Source organism: Lissotriton helveticus, chromosome 7 (assembly GCF_964261635.1).
Source record: "Lissotriton helveticus chromosome 7, aLisHel1.1, whole genome shotgun sequence".
NCBI lineage: Eukaryota > Metazoa > Chordata > Amphibia > Caudata > Salamandridae > Lissotriton > Lissotriton helveticus.
This window is the reverse complement of record NC_136068.1, coordinates 574,278,759-574,300,201: the sequence shown is the minus strand read 5'-3', so window position 1 is coordinate 574,300,201 and position 21,443 is coordinate 574,278,759. Positions and strand designations below refer to the sequence as shown.

Genomic DNA, 21,443 nt, shown 5'->3' with positions numbered 1-21,443 from the left:
ATTACTGACTGTTGAAGGTCAGCCTGCCCCAGGTTGCCATTTCCCACCTTCAGACTATGGCAAACCTCCTTCACTCACTGGTGTTCACTACCAACATTCCAAAGTCACACATGATTCCCTCCAAGAGGATCCCTTTTATCTGAGCTGTTCTGAACACAGTGCACGTTCGGGCTTATCCTCCTGAGCAGCGAGTCCAGGATATTCAGGATATGATACCGATATTTTAACCTCTAGCCTGGGATTTGGTGACACTGACTCTGAAGCTACTGGGCCTCATCGCCTCCTGCATCTTGCTGGTGACACATGCCTGATGGTATATGCGCACTATGCAGTGGGACCTGAAGTTCCAGTGGGCGCAGCATCAGGTGAATCTTTCCGACATTGTCCAGATGTCGGAGTGAACAACAACAGATTTCCAGTGGTAGCTTATGAACCACAATTGGGTCAGAGGCAGACGCCTCTCCCTTCCCCAACCTGACCTGATAGTAGTGACAGATGCGTCACTCCTCGGATGGGGCAGCAATCTGGGAGAGGTAGAGATCAGAGGACTCTGGTCTCTGGCATAATCCAGACTCCACATCAACATGCTGGAGAGCTGAACAATCCAAATGTAATTTCTATTATCAAGGAAAGGCTAGTGCAGGCCTTCAAGGGCAACAGAACCGCTATGAGGTACTGCAACAAACAGGGTGAGAGGCTCTGCACCTTTAGACATGGCTGGAACAACAGGCCATATCCCTGGTGGTTTAATATCTGGCGGGCTCTCTGAAAGCCAGGGCACTAGCTCTGCATCTGTATCCGGAAGTGTTGTAGGCTCTCTTTAAGCAGTGGGGAGTCCATGGTTAGATCTATTCGCCTCTGCTGAGAATGAGCAATATCAGCAGGTATGTGTCCTGGAGTTTCCAAGGCAGTTGTTGCTCGTGGATGCTTTTTTATCTAGAGTGGAGCTCAGGCCTCCTGTACGCCTTTCCACCCATACTACTCCTTCCAAGAGTTCTGAAGAAGATCAGGAATAACCTGGCCCAAGTCATCCTTTTGGCTCCGGTCGGGGCATGGAGAGTCTGGTATTCTGAGCTACTGAGCATGGCTATTTATCCTCTGACCAGGCTGCCCCTTTGGGAGAATCTTCTGTTTTAGCAGCAGGGAAAGGTTCCCCACCCAAACCTGCCAACTCTTCACCTTCTTGCATGGAGATTGAGCGACAGCAGTTGACAGCTTTCGACCTTCCTCCCATAGTCTGTCATGTTATTCTAGAAGTCAGGTGTCCCTACACCAAGACGGTATACGCTTGCCCTTGGAAAACATTTGCAGCATAATGTGCATAAAAATCTATTGATCCTCTTTCTGAAGTCTTGTCTTCATTCTTTCCCTTACCTAGCAGGGCTCTGCTCTGGGCACCCTTAAGGGCTATCTGTATGCTCTTTCATCCTTCTTGCGGCTGCTTGACCAACCATCCTTTTTCAAGTCCTCTATTGTACATTGGTTTCTTAAGGGTCTTGTTCACCTTTTTCTTTCTTTGCCATTTATCAATACTCAGGGGGACCTTAATCTGTTCCTAGCATATTTAATGTTGGCTACTTTCAAGCCTCTCTACAACTGTCCCCATAGGCTTCTGACTTTGAAAACAACTGTTCTTGTGGCAAAGTGAGTGAGCTACATGCCTTGTCATTTAAGCCGCCTTACCTCTCTGAATAGACTACTGAAAACTAGTGCTTTGCACAAGGGCCTCCTTCCTGCTGAAAGAAGTCAAGCCATCTCATGTAGGCCAATCAATCACCTTCCCTACCTTTTTTGCTCCTCCATATCCCTCTAAAGAAGAGGAATGTTTCCACTTTCCAAACCCAAAAAGAACATTGTTGTTCTATCTTCTCCACACACAAGAGTTCTGGGTGGATGACCAACTCTTTGTGCAGTATGTTGGTGCAAAGAAAGGTAGATTGGTTCAGAATTGGACCATGTCCAAATGGGTCAAGCTCTGCATCAAAATCTGCTACGCATTGGCCAAGAAACAACCTCCTGAAGGCTTGTGGGCTCATTCCACCAGAGCTAAAAATGCAACCTCTGTGTTAGCAAGCGGTGTTCCTGTCCTGGATGAGAGAAATTGGCTTGGCATATGCTGTCCACTAGTTATAGTGGGCACCTTGCAACAGTCCAAACAACCCTTATCAATGGTTCGAGGTTCTCCTGTTATTATGCTGGGAATCGTCATCCAAAACGCAGGTTAACATCTGCTAGCCACCGCCCAATTAGACATCCGTGTGTGTATTACTACCAGGATTTTACAAGTGCTTTTTTGTCTACATATCAACTTTCAAATACGTCTGCAAGATATTTTAGTACACCTTGTACATGTTATTCTAATCACAATAAATCCTCATCATATCAGTTACCTTTTCCTGGTACTGCGAGGTTCCATATGAATTAGATATAGGAAGGTATTTGCTTTTGATTTTGCTCCTGGGGAAACTTGGTTTTGTGTGGATATTATTATTGCCTTGTGGTCATCTCTTTGTATCAACACAATAGATCATTTAATATTGAATCAAACCATCATACTGTGCTTTTTGTATCTTATCGTCTGAATTGACTTGGATTAGTTTCAACGCCGATTTGGCTTATTTATATTCGTAGCCCTGTCAAAGTTCCTACTGGGAACGAAACGTTTGGCTGTGTGTCGTCCATTGTAAAGATTACCAGAATAAAGACAAAAAATGTTTTGGTCTAAGTGAGCTTGGGTTTGATTTCAACTAGTGCACCTTCCACCTTTCGATGAACACTTGTTTTATATGTACCAATGTACCTATAGTGATTTTCATTTAGTCACTCAAATGAGATTATCTGGTAAAGCAATAGCAAGCTTGAATCCCACCGCTGCACACCAATGTGAGAAGTTGGCCTGACATATGCTGTCCACTATTTATAGTGGGCACCTTGCACCAGTCCAAACAACCCTTATTGATGATAGGTTTAAAGACAACCTTTATTGAAAGCTATCCTAGTGGTAGCTATGGAGAGCAGCCTTCAGGCTAAGGCCTGAAAGAGTGTAAAGCAGCCTGGTGTACCAGATTATAACCTCTGGAATGACCAAATGAAAGGAGAACCACACAAGGTATATATAAAATGTATGTATTTATTACTAAACACACTCTACTAACCTCTTTATGAGATTAGAGAACAAGATACACAATATCAACACAATAGAACTTCAGTAAATAGCACAATATACAATGGGACCCAGGGGGAGACCAAACCATATATTAAGAAAGTGGTATAGGAACCATGACTTGAATAGACACAGTGCCTAGAACACGTAGAATCGCTGGGACCCCAAGGAACCACCTAAGGTAGTGACACAGGGGACCCACGGGGGACGTGTGCAGTGTTAGAACACAGCTGTGAGGTCCGTTAGCTTTTATGGGGAAAGTCGCGGTTGGAATTTTCAAGATTAACGACACTTTGGAGAGGACTTTGAGCAAACCCCTTTAGATTTAAGGGGTTCTAGGGCCAACACCCACGGGAGCACCAGAGTACTCGAGTTACCTCACCCAAGGAAGCCGGGTGCATAGGTGTCAAATGGTGTCGGGAATCGTCGTTGATTTCAATGGCGACCTGCTGCAAAGTGCTGCTGCCGTGAAGAATAGAAGTGTCCGGAGGGATCCAAGCCTGGATGAAGATTTGAAGAACCTGAAAGCAGAGGGGATAGAGTGTGGGTCACTTGCCAGTGACAAGAGGCACGATAGACGAATGCCCACCGATGTCGGGTGTTTCAGGTGCAAAGAGGTGATGCTTGACTCTGCAGCCACGGGGACCAAGAGGTGTCGATGATGACCAGGAGCTGGATTCAAGCGGTCTTACAAAGGATGTCGAGTGCTGCGGCATCGGTGCTTGGATTGAACACAACAAGCCTTAGCAACAGCAACCCCTGCAGGGAGAGAAAAGATGCTTCGGTGCCGACCAGCAAGGTCCTGGCGATTTCCCAAGTGGTGAAGAGTCAGGGCATATCTGAAGCAACCAGGTAAGCTCAATTAAACTTAGAGTTGCCTTCACAGGGACCCACCAGTCGACGGACCAGGGATCGTGAAGGGACCTTGAGAGGAATCACACAATAGCAGCCCACGGGATGCTCAGTAAGTGTAGGCCAGTAATCTTCCGTGGAAATGCTGCTTGGGGCTTGGACAACAAGTAGACTACAGCACAGCCTCAAGGATTGCCAAGAAGCATATGCACTCGCAAATGTGCATGGGATCCAGGGGTACCGGTTCCAAGGTCCCCACTAAGGCTACGGGTCTCAGCTTTGCTGGAAGCTTGGGTCGGCCTCTGGGAAGTCTGGAAACCTACCTCCTGTGTTGCAAATTCTTTGGAGTCTGGCAGGAGCTTCAGAGATGCAAATCGGTCAGATGCGTCTTTGGTGCCTGCCAAGCAGGGGAGTAACTCCTTTAGTCCAAGAGAGATTCTTCAGTTATCTAGCGCCTATTGGATCATCGAAGTTCCAGGATTATGTGTCAGAGTTTCGTCCATGTAAATCTAATGTCTTGTAGTCAGGGGTTCCTACTTTATACCCAAGGAAGGGGTGGGACAAACTCTGGGGACCCACCTATGGGAGGGTCAGGTGGCTACACCCATTTCCTTTGTCCAGTTTCACGCCAGAGCAGGGGCTGGTAGCCCCTGCAACCGGTTTGAGCTGGACTATGCACAGGGACACCAAATGTGCCCCCAGTGCAGACATCAAAGCACTCTTGGAGTGCACCCACCCAGCCCCAATACACTAAAGCCTGTCTGGGAGGTGATTACACCTCCCTTTGACAGGAAACCTATTCTCCAGGCCTCCCCTGTCAGAGTTCCATCCAGCAGCAGGAGGCCAGACTCGTGTCTGTGGCTGCGGTATCTATTTTGTGATGCCAGGGTTTGTTTAAGCTGGTACCAGGTGTACAGGTGTAGTCACGTTTCTTCCTCTAGGAGTGTGGAATCATGCCTCCACCACCAGGACTGGCGGGGAGGTATGATTCCAAGGTGTTTGACACCAAACACGACATGTTTCCTTGCAGCCATTTCAAAGGTAGCATTTACAGTGAGGTTATAATGCACTTAAGAGTATTTGGTCTGGCTACAACCCCAGATAATAGATTCCGAAGGCTGCAGAGGGGCCCTGCTCAGGCATGGGCACCCTCTCACACAAAACCCAGACCCCTGACTTTAGGATTGATATGGCCTGCCATAGGGGTGACTTATAGGTTTATATGTGTAGTTATATAAGGTAGATATAGGGAACCTATATCTGAGTAAGGGGTGCATACACCACCTTACACAGGCTGCTGTAGCAGACCTGTTGTGTCATTTTGCTTCGTCTCTCAGGGGTGGCATAATACATGCTGCAGCCCCTGAGAGGCATCTGGGGTACCTATGCCCTGGGTATATAGGATACCATATACTAGGGACTTATAAGGGACCACATAGAACTGTTAAAAATGTCACATACAAGGTACAATAAGCAGATAAATCAACAAATGTAAGCTGAGTCCCTAGGTGAAAAAACACACAAAGTGAGCAGGTGACAATTTTATGTATGGCGACAGCTTTCATTATATGTTTACCCAAGTTCCTTCATCCAATCACCACCTTGTGAATATCCTTTAATCAGGTAATATTCCTGTTACTACTCTAGTCTACCAAAATTTGGAATTCCCTTCCTTCATTAACCTCAATTTCATTGGGACCCCACATAGGTGTCCATATTATCTCATTATCCTGAAGAGAACTGACATTTCTAAAGAGTTCAAAACACCATGAACACAAAAGTACACTAATTATCGCTGGCTTTAAAGAATTTTCTTTTTCATTGATTTGCATTTGTGTGCATTTATAAACACTTAATGAAAGCTAGAACATGAAAAAGGGCACCCTGCTCCCCATGACAGGAAAAGCTATTGAAAATGCTGCCCTCAAACATGACAAGAAATCTTTTTGTCATAAATCGCAGAGGCTCTTTTCAATGATCAACACAGACATTAATATTCTGAGTAAAGCATTTCCGAATAGGATATGAAAGGCAACTGGAGGTGCAGCTTACCAGGAAAAGAATGGATCATCTTTTTAATTTGAGGAGACTTACTTTCTATGTCCTACACCATCTCAAACTGGAGAATGGGTACTATGCAGTGGCAGCACTCAATATTGAAAAGGTGTCTGTTTATACAGTTAGGTATCAATGCATGATGACTGTGTTGAAAAATATTATTTCTGTCAGTCGTTCATTGAGTTGATCTATTTGCTGTATTCAAAGCCCACTTCCAGAGTTAGTCCTGGGGTTGTATGGTTAGATGAAAATGTTACTTGCATTTGTACAACATTTCAAGTAGATGCTTTGTGTTCCTACAGTTTCATCACCCTATGAATATTCTCTTGGTGCCAAATTGGACCAAAAAGCATTTTCCACCAAAATAGGTCTCCATCATCACCAGGTAGTACCAGCCCTGATTCCACCCATCTAGGGTGTGAGAACATTGGAGCATGTAGTGCCAACTGGTACGCATGTGTCTGTTCCTTTTTTTCTAGGTCTCATTGCAACAGATCTGAAATATTCTCAGTACTTCAGGGAAAAGACATCTTCAGTATTTGACAGTGACTATGTCAGATGTCTCCCCTTAAGAGTGTGGATTTCAAACCCTGTTGCTGGTGCTTTAATACAAAGTCCTTGTCAGACATACGCAACTTATATGTGTGGTGTTTAGGTTCAGAACATGACTCCACGGACTCCCCCAGCAAACCCCTCGCAGGTCGAGGCCTTCTGTCAAGCCATACTGGACCTCTTGGAACGCCAATGTGTGTACACTGTATACTCAGCAGGACATGTGCTGCCTAGGGCCTTTCTTATTCTTGGTGACTTCTGCAAGCACTCCTTCCTAAGAGATGCAAGCACAGAGATGCATGATTTTTCTTGAGGCATCCTCACCATTCCAGAGTTTGCCCATGAGAGCCGGTTTCCCTTCATGAGGAGTATTCCATGCAGATGAGGTTAATTTTTACACACATCCTCTTTTAAACCATCATATTCCCCTCCACTAGAAGCACTTCATAATGGAGTATAATTAATTGCAGTGCTTCCTCCATTTCCATCCCATAGATCTAATTCTAATACTTGTGTTTTTGACTTGCACAGAATTTTTTTCTGATTTTTTGGACTGAATATTGCCCAATGGTTTACAAACCCTCTCATTTTGGATGAGGCTCAATTGCGCTTGCAGTGGTGGTCGCTTTAATTTTTCTATTGTATTTACTGTCCCTAAGTGCATCCACAGCACAAGAATTTCTCAATGACTACCAGTATGTTGTTGCATGCAACTCGTGCCTTTAACCATGAATGTATCCATTGGAGGGCTCATTCATTTAGTTCTCTGACTCTCTATATCAAGCCAGTGCTGTCATTTGATTCCTTGCCCTAGTACATTTTTATACTGATAGGGGACATATTACTCCATGTGGAGAAGTGTGGCTCACTGGTTAGAAGCGGCAGACCATGAAGCAGAGGTCGGCCAGGGACCAGAGTTCAATTCCCGGCGCGGCAGGGTCTTGGGTCAATGTCCGCGGACTCGATAATTCTCGCCGAGGTGCCTACGCTAACCATGGGTCCCACTCTGCAACTCTGGGCAACAGCTTGCTTAATCTCCACAACGGCCCCATCAATGCCGGGGATGTCTGGCTTCACCTTGGGGGTGCCCAGGAGGGACCATCTCACAGGGAAAGCCAGGATGGGTTCCCCAGCGGTATACAGTGCCAGGACACCACGATATGGGGTAACAGTGCGTTTTACAAGTATACTTACTTTACTATACATGTAATCTCTTAAAATTAAATATTTTCTATTTATCTGAAATACCTCTTGACACTCCAATTTTTATTGATTTTTTTCATTCTCTTTCCCATTTGTTTTAGCTCTTATAAGTGCATGGACTACTTTTATGACCTGATGAAGACCTCATATTCATAACTAGGTCAAAACGTCATTGACTTGTAACAAGCGGAACTCTTTACCAATGTTTTCAGAGAGACACCTTTGAGTCTAGAGTCATTTTGTTTTTATTGTATACCCACATGTACCACACAGTTCAATCACTATTTGAGCACTTCAGTTTCCCTTGGGATGGATGTATATGTAAAACACACGTAATATTGCTATAACTTTAGCAAATAACTTTGTAGTGCAGGAAAGTATGCTTACTTACTGTGTAACTAATTACCCTGTAGACCATAACTATTAGGTCTATTTACTTTATGTAGGTATGTTTTAATGAGCACATAGTGAGCCACTGTTGTTTGCTATGTGATATTATACAAATGCCAAAAGAGAAAGTTTTCCCCTGTTTCAATACCGTACCTATGGGAGTACTCCTCCCTAAGGCTTGGGAATTTGCTCATATGGAGTAACTTCTTGGGTCCAGCCCCGATACTCTAGTCATATACAATAAAGACTACAGTCATACAACGGATTATGATTCAGAAGTAGATGATATCCTACCTTCTTATAGCTCACATGCCAGCCTTTCCTGCACTTGCAAAACGCAAGATGTCTTGACCCATCCCCAGAAGGAGATATTCTTTACCTGTCTAGGCTTTCTTCTGAAAAGTGTATTTGTTCACTTCATTGGTCCCAAACATGGCAGAAATATTGGTGTTAACCTTGCCCACCAATGAGACATAATCTAATATTTTGACAGAAATCTTGCAACCTTTTTCTGCTATTCTAAAACCTCTACTTATTTTAATGAGACACAATGGAGGTAAGACTGACTGCGAGTGATAAACCTGTCTTGCACCAAGCAGTCTACTGGCAAATCAACCAATGAAAGACCAGCACCATGTGTTCACAATTTTCGGTGGCTGCATCCTACTTAGGTGTCTAGTGGTACAGAATTCCTCCACTAAGCTGAATCCAAATGCTATTCTTACAGTCTCTCCAGATTTAGAGAGTAAGAGACTGGTCAGTGGACCAAAATCTTCCCTCTGAGAGCGTTGCTCTCCTCAATGCAAATCCACTTGACTGCTGAGTTGCTATGTTCATTCCCCTTTGGAGACATTAACTACTATGAGTCTGACTGGCCACATAATTATGATCTGGTTAAAGATGGACATTTCTAAATAGTGGCTGAAGTCCAGCCAAGATTCTGTGGACACTGTGGCTCGGTCCATGGGGACATCTGTCTCCCTACATCTCCAGGGTTGTATTCTCTCACTGGCTTCTCCAGATATGCTCCGGCAACTCTCCTGGATATGTCCCTCTATGATGAGTAGCTGTTCTGTGAAATCCTGATTTCTCCCGAGAATGTTTCAAAAACAGCTGAGCTAAGGCATGCTCGAAAGGCCTTGCCTCTCCAGTGAAGTATTGCAAAAAACACAGTTGATAGACAGAACGTAGAACAATGTCATAAATTCACCCCAGTACAAGGATCTGGGCCTAAATCCATCGTTTTTTTGCACTCCACACCACCCTGGGTTAGACACTGGCTATATGCAAATCAGCTCTGACCCTGTGCCTCATGGGAGCAGTCCAGTCCGAACTACCAAGCCATATCTTTCCCAGACCGGAATCAAACATCCAAGGACCGGTTTCTGGCTATCAGCCTTCATCAGCCTGGATAGCTTGACTCCAGTGGTGTGGAGAGCCTGGGACTCACGTCTGAGCATACCCAGCCCACTTGGGGTGAAAATTGCAAAAAAACACAGTGATGGACAGAATGTAGAACAATGTCATACATTCACCCCAGTACAAGGATCTGGGCCTAAATCCATAGTTTTTTTGCACTCCACACCACCCTGGGTTAGACACTAGCTATATGCAAATCAGCTCTGACCCTGTGCCTCATGGGAACAGTCCAGTCCGAACTACCAAGCCATGTCTTTCCCAGACCGGAATCAAGCATCCAAGGACCGGTTTCTGGCTATCAGCCTTCATCAGCCTGGATAGCTTGACTCCAGTGGTGTGGAGAGCCTGGGACTCACGTCTGAGCATACGCAGCCCACTCGGGGTGAAAATTGCAAAAAACACAGTTGATGGACAGAATGTAGAACAATGTCATACATTCACCCCAGTACAAGGATCTGGGCCTAAATCCATCGTTTTTTTGCACTCCACACCACCCTGGGTTAGACACTGGCTATATGCAAATCAGCTCTGACCCTGTGCCTCATGGGAACAGTCCAGTCCGAACTACCAAGCCATGTCTTTCCCTGACCGGAATCAAGCATCCAAGGACCGGTTTCTGGCTATCAGCCTTCATCAGCCTGGATAGCTTGACTCCAGTGGTGTGGTGAGCCTGGGACTCACGTCTGAGCATACCCAGCCCACTCGGGGTGAAAATTGCAAAAAACACAGTTGATGGACAGAATGTAGAACAATGTCATACATTCACCCCAGTACAAGGATCTGGGCCTATATCCATCGTTTTTTTGCACTCCACACCACCCTGGGTTAGACACTGGCTATATGCAAATCAGCTCTGACCCTGTGCCTCATGGGAACAGTCCAGTCCGAACTACCAAGCCAAGTCTTTCCCAGACCGGAATCAAGCATCCAAGGACCAGTTTCTGGCTATCAGCCTTCATCAGCCTGGATAGGTTGACTCCAGTGGTGTGGAGAGCCTGGGACTCACGTCTGAGCATACCCAGCCCACTCGGGGTGAAAATTGCAAAAAACACAGTTGATGGACAGAATGTAGAACAATGTCATACATTCACCCCAGTACAAGGATCTGGGCCTAAATCCATCGTTTTTTTGCACTCCACACTACCCTGGGTTAGACACTGGCTATATGCAAATCAGCTCTGACCCTGTGCCTCATGGGAACAGTCCAGTCCGAACTACCAAGCCATGTCTTTCCTAGACCGGAATCAAGCATCCAAGGACCGGTTTTTGGCTATCAGTCTTCATCAGCCCGGATAGCTTGACTCCAGTGGTGTGGAGAGCCTGGGACTCACGTCTGAGCATACCCAGCCCACTCGGGGTGGAAATTGTAAAAAGCACAGTTGATGGACAGAATGTAGAACAATGTCATACATTCACCCCAGTACAAGGATCTGGGCCTAAATCCATCGTTTTTTTGCACTCCACACCACCCTGGGTTAGACACTGGGTATATGCAAATCAGCTCTGACCCTGTGCCTCATGGGAACAGTCTAGTCCGAACTACCAAGCCATGTCTTTCCCAGAACCGAAATCAAGCATCCAAGGACCGGTTTCTGACTACCAGCCTTCATCAGCCTGGATAGCTTGACTCCAGTGGTGTGGAGAGCCTGGGACTCATGTCTGACCATACCCAGCCCACTCGGGGTGAAAATTGCAAAAAACACAGTTGATGGACAGAATGTAGAACAATGTCATACATTCACCCCAGTGCAAGGATCTGGGCCTAAATCCATCATTTTTTTGCACTCCACACCACCCTGGGTTAGAAACTGGCTATATGCAAATCAGCTCTGACCCTGTGCCTCATGGGACCAGTCCAGTCCGAACTACCAAGCCATGTCTTTCCCAGACTGGAATCAAGCATCCAAGGACCGGTTTCACCAACCCCTTTTGTACCGCTTTGGCCGCCATAAGTGTGGCAGGGTATGATCAGACGTGAGTCCCTTGCTCACTTTGCCACTGGATTCAAGCAAGCCGGGCTGAAGACGGCTGTAATGCCAGAAACCGGTCCTCGGAAGCTTGTTTCCGGTCCAGGGAAGGCATGGCTTGGCAGTTCGGGCTGGACTGTTCCCATGAGGCACAGGGTCAGACTGATTTGCATATAGCCATGTCTGAACTGGGGTGGCAGAGTGGGCTAAAGAACGGTGATGGATCAAACCCAGATCTTTTGACTTGGTGTGAGTGTTTGACTGGTTCGGATGCTCCGTCCATCACTACCCCCTTTTGTACCGCTTTGGCCGCCATAAGTGTGGCAGGGTATGCTCAGATGTGAGTCCCTTGCTCACTTTGCCACTGGATTCAAGCAAGCCGGGCTGAAGACGGCTGTAATGCCAGAAACCGGTCCTCGGAAGCTTGTTTCCGGTCCAGGGAAGGCATGGCTTGGCAGTTCGGGCTGGACTGTTCCCATGAGGCACAGGGTCAGACTGATTTGCATATAGCCATGTCTGAACTGGGGTGGCAGAGTGGGCTAAAGAACGGTGATGGATCAAACCCAGATCTTTTGACTGGGTGTGAGTGTTTGATTGGCTCGGATGCTCCGTCCATCACCACCCCCTTTTGTACCGCTTTGGCCGCCATAAGTGTGGCAGGGTATGCTCAGACGTGAGTCCCTTGCTCACTTTGCCACTGGATTCAAGCAAGCCGGGCTGAAGACGGCTGTAATGCCAGAAACCAGTCCTTGGAAGCTTGTTTCCGGTCCAGGGAAGGCATGGCTTGGCAGTTCGGGCTGGACTGTTCCCATGAGGCACAGGGTCAGACTGATTTGCATATAGCCATGTCTGAACTGGGGTGGCAGAGTGGGCTAAAGAACGGTGATGGATCAAACCCAGATATTTTGACTGGGTGTGAGTGTTTGATTGGTTTGGATGCTCTGCCCATCACCACCCCCTTTTGTACCTCTCCAGTGAAGTAGTTTCACCAGCAGTACTGGAAACTTCTAGGTTTGCAATCAATCCAGGCACCCCAAAAAACGTACAACTTACTTCAGGGTAGTAATAAATCTAAGGGACACTATCGACATTAACAGCAGAAGCTGTAGACCCCTCCATAATCTACTGGCTCTGCTGCCTCAAAACCTTGCTGACTCCCCCTCTCTACACCACTAGGTATTGGCTAGGGGAGCATATGCCATTTCTCAACCAACTGGGAGACAATGACAATGGATCCCTAAGCCACAAGGGCTGTGCACCTCCTCACTACTGGACACCCTCCTTCTACCAGGATATGCTCCCAAAAAAGAACCAAGGGTTAAGACCTATCCAGGATCTTTGCAACTTTCATTGGGCAGGGCAAGTTCAAGATGATGTTCCTCAGTCAAGTCCTGCTGGCTCCCAGTGGGGGGGGGGGGGGCTGCTTGTGTCTCACTACCTCCAAGATGCTTGTTTTCGTTTTCCAATCCTGCCCAAATACAGCAGTATCTGAACTTTGACATGGGTTCCCAGTATTATCAGTTTGTGGGTCTGCCATCAGGGCTGATGACTGCTGCACCAGCATTCACCAAGTTGATATCCTAGGTGGCGGTACCACTGCAGCAAAAAGCCATTAGTCCATGCACTCCCATACCTGGATGATTGGCCGGTGGAGGCAGGTTCTCCAATGTCAGTCTCAGAACATTTCAGCACATCATGAATCTTCTACATAATCTGTGCTTCATGATCCACACCAGAAGTTCCATCTTGCACCCATTCAAAAACTGAGCTTGACAAGGGCAACGACAAACAGGGCTCCGATCATGGCTTTTACTCCTCCTCAGAGGATTACACATTTTTGGAATACGTTATCCATGTGTCTGATAGCTACTTCTAACCTCAGATTCCTCCCCTTTAGAATGTCCCCAGGTGCCAGAGTGGATATGGAAGATTTAAACAACATTGCTCCCATGCACTAGAAGATGGCGCAATGCAGCTCTACTTCCACTTAGTTCCTCCTCGGAAGTGACAATAGAGCCGAATATATGTGCCACCACTGCACACTGATGTTAGATCCTTTCATTCCTTGCCTTTGTATGCAGATCCAAAGCTTACTTTCAACTACTTCCGCATCAGTTGATGTGTTATTTCATACAAATATAGTGTTTTCTCAGTATGCAAGGGATCTATGCCATCTCTAAAACTAGAGACTCTAAGCATTGTAGGGGTTGTTGTAAACAAATATCTGTGATAGATCCCCACGTGATATTCCTATAATGTTTGGGTTTGGAACATGATTCCAAGTCCTGTGAGGAGCATGCACTTAAAAATCCGAAGGTAATCCTAGAAGACAAAGCGAAGCTGTCCATCACAGAACACTGAAAAAGTCTGAGAAGTCTGCTTGAAATTGAGAGCACAGACCCTTTTCTTCTCTTGAGACCATTCCTGTGACAGGTTCTCATCATGGCCCAAGTCTTCCTGTAAGTGGAACTCAAAGAAGACGCACCAGAACGGCCTGGGAGATTCATTCCAGCCCCAGTCCCAGCGCTCGCGCTGAACTCCTGGCGTAGAGATGATTCCTCAACTGATCCCGATGTAGCCTGAGTGTCCGGATCCATCAGTGACATCCCAGTAGACTGAGGCCTTTAAAGAGGCCATGTTGCGAATCGTTGGCACTCTTCTGGCACCCTTTGGCATGCCTTTGGGCTCCAAGGATCGTCGGATGCCTCCTGTCAGGTTACAGCCAGTATAAACACCCTCTCGTGAACCTGCCTCGAGTTTGCTCCGATGCCTTAACCGGCTTTCCAGAGCAGCATCAAAATTCATGCTGATCCCTACAGCATCCATTTCCATAGTCTTTTCTGACTCTGAGCTGAATCCATCTCAGCTCCGACTGTGGTTGCCTTCTAAAGCTGTTCCAGTGCACTTGGCCTCAGTTCAATCTGACTCAGAAAGAACCATGCATTTGCCATGGAGCCTCACCATTGCACTACATAAAATCATTGGTTCTGACTTTGCTGAGAGTCAATCAACCTTTGGAGATGACAATGGAGGTGATGATGAAACCTTTACAAGGACTAACAGGAGGCCAGTGGGTTGGACACTTGGTCCAAGCCGTCTGAACAGGCAGGCTGCTAAGTGTCAAAGGCCACCTCCAAGTGACTGACTTCTTGACACAGCACCCTACAACAAAATGTTTGGTGGTTTGGACTTCCACCAGTCATTTCCTATGACTCCCCCAAACAGTGTCAAAATGAATAGAAATTTTTAAGAAACTGATGTTTTCCTCAGCCAGTCTAGCCCTCAAGTCAGTCAATCCCAGCTGTTAACTGGATATATATTCCCATGCTCTATGGGACATAGTTGGCGAGATCTTGCCAGCAGTGTACATAGAATTTCGCACCAATTTGCCTCAAACCGATCAGGCTGGTCAAAATGCGGCCAAATACATCATCCATTCAAGACATGACACCACCAACTGCTTGTGCAGGACTGTCGTCACTAGAGTGGTGTTTCTGCCCTGTTTGTTGAGAAAGCCAATTCAATATTAGCATCTTTCATGAAAAGCCAGGCCACGGCACGCTCCTTAGGCTTTTTGTGCCACTATAATATCCTCAACAATTTCACACCTTTCGAGGCTACTCCAGAAGGTTGGAATGCCAGCAGCACAAAGACCCACGACCCCCGCACACCAATCCTTTCTGAGTCACAGGTAGAAATCAAGCAAACAGCGTCCAGGCCTCCATGGACACTGAATGTCCTAGCCCCTTGCACCTGCAACATCAGCCTCCAAGCCAGTTTGGTTTGCCCTTAGTGGCACATGACCACCAAGTGAGAGGCAGGATTAGATATTTACTCCAAGTGTGACAAAATATAACATCTTACAGGCCGGATACTTCAGATCATTCAGCAAAGTTATGACATGCCATTCCTTTTCAACCCGCTGCATTTTCCAACTGCATCAGAGTGTCTTTCAGAGGAGTACCTTTCCTTCTTGCTCGAAGAAGTGTAGGCTCTGTTTGAAAAGAGCCATATTATAGCGTTGGTCCCTGCTCTGGGAATAGGGACGGGCTGTTACTCCTGTTATTTCCTCGTGCCAAAAAAGTGGGGGGTTTTATCGTATTTTTCATCTTTGCCCTCCGAATGTCCTATTGCAATAGGACAAATTTAATATTTCAAGATGGCCCCTGTTCTGTCCCCCAGATGACTACATGATGGCTTCAGCCATGCAGGAGGCCTAATTGTATGTGCCCACCTTGCAGTCCCACAGAAGGTACATTCGGTTCAAGGTGGCCCAGGATAATTTTCAGTTTGCTCGTCTCCGACTTGGCCTCACCTGTGCCCCTCAGTTGTTCACAAAAGAGATAGTGGTGGTTGCAGCATACCTTCATAGATTGGGGGATCCCAGTTTTCCCCAACTTTGACAACTGAAGGGTGTTGAAGTTGAGCTTGGCAAAGTCAGTTATAGAAAGACTCCAGAGGATGGCAAATGTCCTGATATTATTGCAGTTTTCAATTGATTCACAAAAGTCTTATCTCACTCCTTCGCTTACTTATCCACAAAGACAGGCCCATACGCAAAGGAGGCGGAACAGAAATTATCCACAGAAGTGACCTCTCCATTACTGAATCCTCCTCCCTCCTCTACAACTCCTTTGAATGCCTCTCGGTCAACATCAATTCGCCCCACCACAGCCCACTCCTATGCCTTCTCCTTTACCACCCTCCAGGCAACGCTACTGTATTTGGCGAACAGCTGTCGGATCTGATCACTCAAACCGCTCTCAACAGTGACGTCAGAATAATTCTGGGCGACCTCAACCTAAGATGGAATGCAACCAAGAATCCGCTCATTCAATCTCTCACCTCCCTTCTACAAGACCACAATATGATCCAACACTGCTCAGAAGAAACACACCATAGAGGAGCGATCCTAGATGCAATCATTGCGGACAAAAGGACAATTTCAATTGACCACATCATCCCTGTGGACTGGTCCGACCACCACGCCATCCTCTTTCATATCAACCACCCGGCTCTTTTCCTCCCACCCACCCAAACCTCCCCCAAGTGGGTCAGAAACTTATCGAAAGTCCCCCCTGACAAGCTACAAGATGCTCTCAGCTCTCTCCTCCCGAGCTTCCTCTCAACCACAGATCTCACCTCACTCTATCACTCCAACCTGGAGTGCGTCCTAGACCAGCTGGCACCTAGAAAACTAAAAAAAAACAGAAGCATTCCCTCCAGGTCTTGGTTCTCCACTGACATCAATGATGAGCGCAGACTCCTAAGAGCCATGGAAAGATCCTGGAGGAACAACCCCACTGCCCTCAACCGGGACCAACTCAAAACAGCTCGCAAAACCTACCTTAATCATATCAAGAACAAAAAGTCATCCTTCTTCTGCTCTGCTCTAGATGAGGCTAAAAACCGCCCCAAAGAACTCTTCAATATCATCAGAAACCAAACCTCCATACCTGTGACAGACAGCTTAACTGCGTCCAAATCCCAGTGCGACGACTTTGCTAACTTCTTCAACGAAAAAATTGCCTCAATTGACCGATCTTGCAGCAATCTTTCCACCCTATCAGAGTTGCACCCTACTGCTTCTACCCACTCAAGATCAACAACGGCAGCCACTCGCTGGTCTTTCTTCCAACCCATCCAAACCGAAGCGATAAGCGATCTCATTGCCATCGCTAATCCCTCGTCTCACTCCCTTGATCAGCTGCCCTTGAGACTGACAAAAGACCTGAAACTTACTCTAGCCCCTATCTGGGCCAAGATCATCAACAGCTCCTTGAGCGATGGCTCAAACCCGGACTGCCTTAAACTAGGTCAAGTCACGCCACTCCTAAAAAAACCTGGCCTCGACCCTACGGTCTTGAACAACTTCAGACCAGTGTCGAACCTGCCGCTCTTATCGAAATCTTGGAAAAATGTGTTCTATCTCAGCTAACCCAACACCTGGAGATCTTGAATCTTCTTGACCCACACCAATCTGGGTTCAGAAAGGGCTGCAGCACAGAAACCGCAATCCTCAATGTGATGGATGACCTACACATGTCTCTCGACTCCAACCAATGTAGCCTCCTCATCCTCTTAAACCTCTCGGCAGCGTTCGACACAGTGGATCACAACTTACTACTCAATGTCCTACAGAAGAGAGCGGGTATGGAAAAAACTGTTCTCAAATGGTTTGCCTCCTTTCTCAACAACCGCACACAAATTATCAAAATTAAAAGCTACAAATCGGACCCCCTCCCCATTACTAGAGGAGTCCCACAGGGGTCAGTACTCTCTCCACAACTTTTCAACATCTACATGGAGCCCCTCACTACAATTCTAAGGAACTCCAACATCCCCTTTCACCTCTATGCGGACGACACACAACTCTACCTGGAAACCACTTCGATCGCAGACATCCACAGACTAAATGACACACTCACAGAGGTCCAACACTGGCTCTCATCCAACCACCTCAAACTTAATGAAGAAAAGACAGAAGTGTTCCTCATCTCAAACAAAAGTGAAAATCCCCAAATACTCGAATGGCTCAAAGCCTTAAACGCCCTCAATGTTCCTTTTGTTCCTACAACCTCTGTCAAATCACTGGGGATCACTCTGGACCCAAAACTGGACATGAAAGAACACATCTCTAAAACTGCCAAAAGTGCTTTCCTTAACCTGAAACTATTTTACAAAATTAAACCGTTCCTCCCCTTGAAAGACCTGAAACAGGCCACTAAGGCACTGGTACTCTCCAGGATTGACTATGGCATTGCTACTCTGACTGGAACAGCCAAATCTCATCTAGGTCCTTTGACTGCTACCCTGAATGCAGCAGCTAGAATGGTCACGGGAACTAAGAAATATGAGCACATCACCCCGGCTCTCAAGGACCTGAAATGGCTTCCTATTAACCTTCGAGCCAACTTCCGCACAGCCTGCCTCACACACAAAGCCCTGCATACAGGTAAACCGGAATATCTGGCCAATAAACTCAAGAGAGCCGGTCAGTCCAGGACCCTCAGAAGCTCCAACACGCTACTACTCATACCTCTGAAATCACAGAAACGCAAAAGATCTAACAGGTCCTTTGCGGGAAATGCTCCTAAGATATGGAACTCCATCCCCCCCCACATCAGGATGACCGCCTCCTTCCTGAAATTCAAGACACTACTCAAAATCTTCTTTCTTGAGCGGGCTGGATCGTAACGAGAACCACCGTCTGACTTTGATAGTTCACTATCTCTTTGGTCCTAGCGAGAACCTGATGACTCTCCCCTGATCTCCGCCATGTTGCCCTCATGCTGACACTGTATAGACTTTTACTTGCTACCATGTTTTTCCATACTTTCCCTACCCTGCTTCGACCTACTTGTTATGTTGATGCTTATTTGTATCCGTTGTTGAAGCGCTCTGATACCTTCGGGTCTAGCTAGCGCTATACAAAACTTAAATAAATAAACTCTAAGTCAAGGTATGCAAAGGCAGTTTTATACTTGTCAATTCAAACAATACCCGTAAAATAAGGAATTATATGGAATTACAATTAGTGCCATAGTGTGTGACTTATTAAGCGTGACAGGTACACCTCCACCATGTGTGTGTATCTTTACATACTTCAAGCTGTGATCAATGTGCACCACATTCTAGTACCAGACTTATTTTAACATAGCATAGCACCTTGTGCATGTAATGCTTCACATCAGCATGACCATTTGTCAAACACAGGCCTCTATAGTCCACTAAGCCACCAGACCCAGCCTTATAAGGCATAATAACACGAAGGTTGAACTGTTTTGAGAGCAGCCTAGTAATTAGTGAAGTTTCTCTGCTATAATGGACAATTTCTGCATACTGTCTGTTCTTTAGCCAGTTACCAGGTGAATAATGAAGTTTCTTTCCTATTTGCAAGGCCACCATTGAAACAGTGCACCATTTCTGATGTTTAGTCAGCGGCCAAGTAATAAGGGAAATGTGTTTGATATTTGCCTGGCCACTGGCCAAATAGTACCTTATTTTTGCTATTTAACTAGCAACCAGTTAAATAATGTATTTTGTTTGTTATTTTCATGGCTGCTGGAAAATGCAACTTGTACATCATGTCTGCTGTTTCACCAACAGCTAGGTAATGAGTGAAGTTTCTTTGCCATGTGCTTGACAGCTGGCTAATCAGTACATAATGTCTGTTACTTAGCCACAGACCTGGTAAATAGTAGTTTGGTTGCAATCTGCCTGGCTGTCGGCCATATACGACTTATTTACTGCTCTTTACCCTGCTGGCAAGTAAATAGGGAAATGTCCTTGTTATTTGAATGGCAGTCTGCAAATCAGGGCTGAATCTCTACTATTTAGCCAGCAGTCGGGTAAATAGTGAAGTTTGCTATTTGCACAGCCGCCTGCCAAACAATGCATAATCTGTCCTGTTTAGCCAGTGGCCTGGTAAATTTGCAGTTTCTCTGCTAATTTCAAGGCCACTGACCTAATTGTAAATACGTTTTACTATTTAGCCAGCGGCCCAGTAAATAGCAGAGAAAACTCACTATTTACCCATTGGCAGGCTAAATAGCTGATTCAAAATTTAAATGTGTATCATCATTGTTACATATTGCAGCACATGGGAAGATCTGCTCCAGAAAGTAGGATATTGTGAAGTGAGGATCAAAACCGAGTGTAGCTTGAATCATCCTAAATATAATACTTTGTATTTTTAATTTTGTTATCTGTAATGGTTTGTGTCTCTTGTATTTTAGAGCTGCAACGAATTGTGACCTTTACATTCTGGAGAAAAAAGATTTGGAGGATGTGATGAAATATTTTCCAGCTATATATAAAGAGATTGTGCGGGCAGCTTCTTTTCAACGGCGCCGGGCCCTTGTCACTGTTGTACTTGATCACGACGGCATTACCGGTGAAACAGATTTTACTGACCACGAGTCTGGATGTAAGATATCAAGATACTGGGGATGTTGATTTCTTAGCCTTCTGGTTACTATGGTGCAGTCTAAGGCTTGCATGCAGTACTGAGAAAGCTGTGTGAAATAAATGGTTTATGAAACAATCATTGGCATAGCCAATAGGTCGCGCCCTTGGGACCTTATAAGTGTTTAGCCATACAACAGTTAATGTTGTTGCACTAAGGATATTGTGCTGCATAACTAAATATTTATATGGTCCCGAAGCGAGACCTATTGGCTATGCCAATGCTTGGTAATATGATTTCACTCTGAATTCTGTTGAATTGTATCTTTCAATTAAGTCTTGTTTAGTTTGAAATGTATATATTCTGTTTGCTTTTATTTTTGCATTTCACAAGCCTACTGCACCCCTATACATTTGTGGTGAGGTAGCGCCTTTACAACTTTCATGAACAAATCATAAATAACCCATATTTTCCAATCTGTTATGTAGGAAATTCACCATTTTACTAAAGAAATGGAGGTGAGTTTTATACGCGCACAAGCTTTTTGAAACATCAAAGTTAAAACCTTGGCACAACTCGGCCAGCAGAAAGAAAGCGCGCCCAGCCCTTCTTGCTCTGTATTTCCGAAATGCCTGTATTATATGCCATATTTTGAGGCCCCTGCCTGCCTGGCATGGAATGTATTCGCTGCATTTCAGGGCGGTGCTGGGGGTGTAAAGTAAGTAAGGCAGAGCAGTGTGCCAAGAACATGCCATGCTTGTTAGGTTTCGCTCAGAGTAAATACCCTTTAGTTTAACTTAAACTTCAAAAGCAGATACAGTTTCAGTAAAACAAACACAGACTGGCCCGTGGTGCAGGGAGATTTTTCCCTACCCATGGGTCCCGCTTACCAGGCGCTACTTAGCCAGCCCACCCCAAACCAGGCGCGCAA

General features: G+C 45.9%; 1 protein-coding gene across 8 annotated transcripts in view; it reads left to right on the top strand.

Moving 5' to 3' along the window:
- LOC144768773 (uncharacterized) overlaps window positions 1-21,443 on the top strand; it is a 9,320,023-nt gene that overhangs the window by 8,514,515 nt on the left and 784,065 nt on the right. For all 8 annotated transcript variants that reach the window (XM_078652700.1, XM_078652694.1, XM_078652695.1 and 5 more), the window contains one exon: window positions 20,343-20,533. In XM_078652700.1, the coding sequence (XP_078508826.1) occupies window positions 20,343-20,533 (191 nt within the window). The remainder of the gene's footprint in view (window positions 1-20,342; window positions 20,534-21,443) is intronic.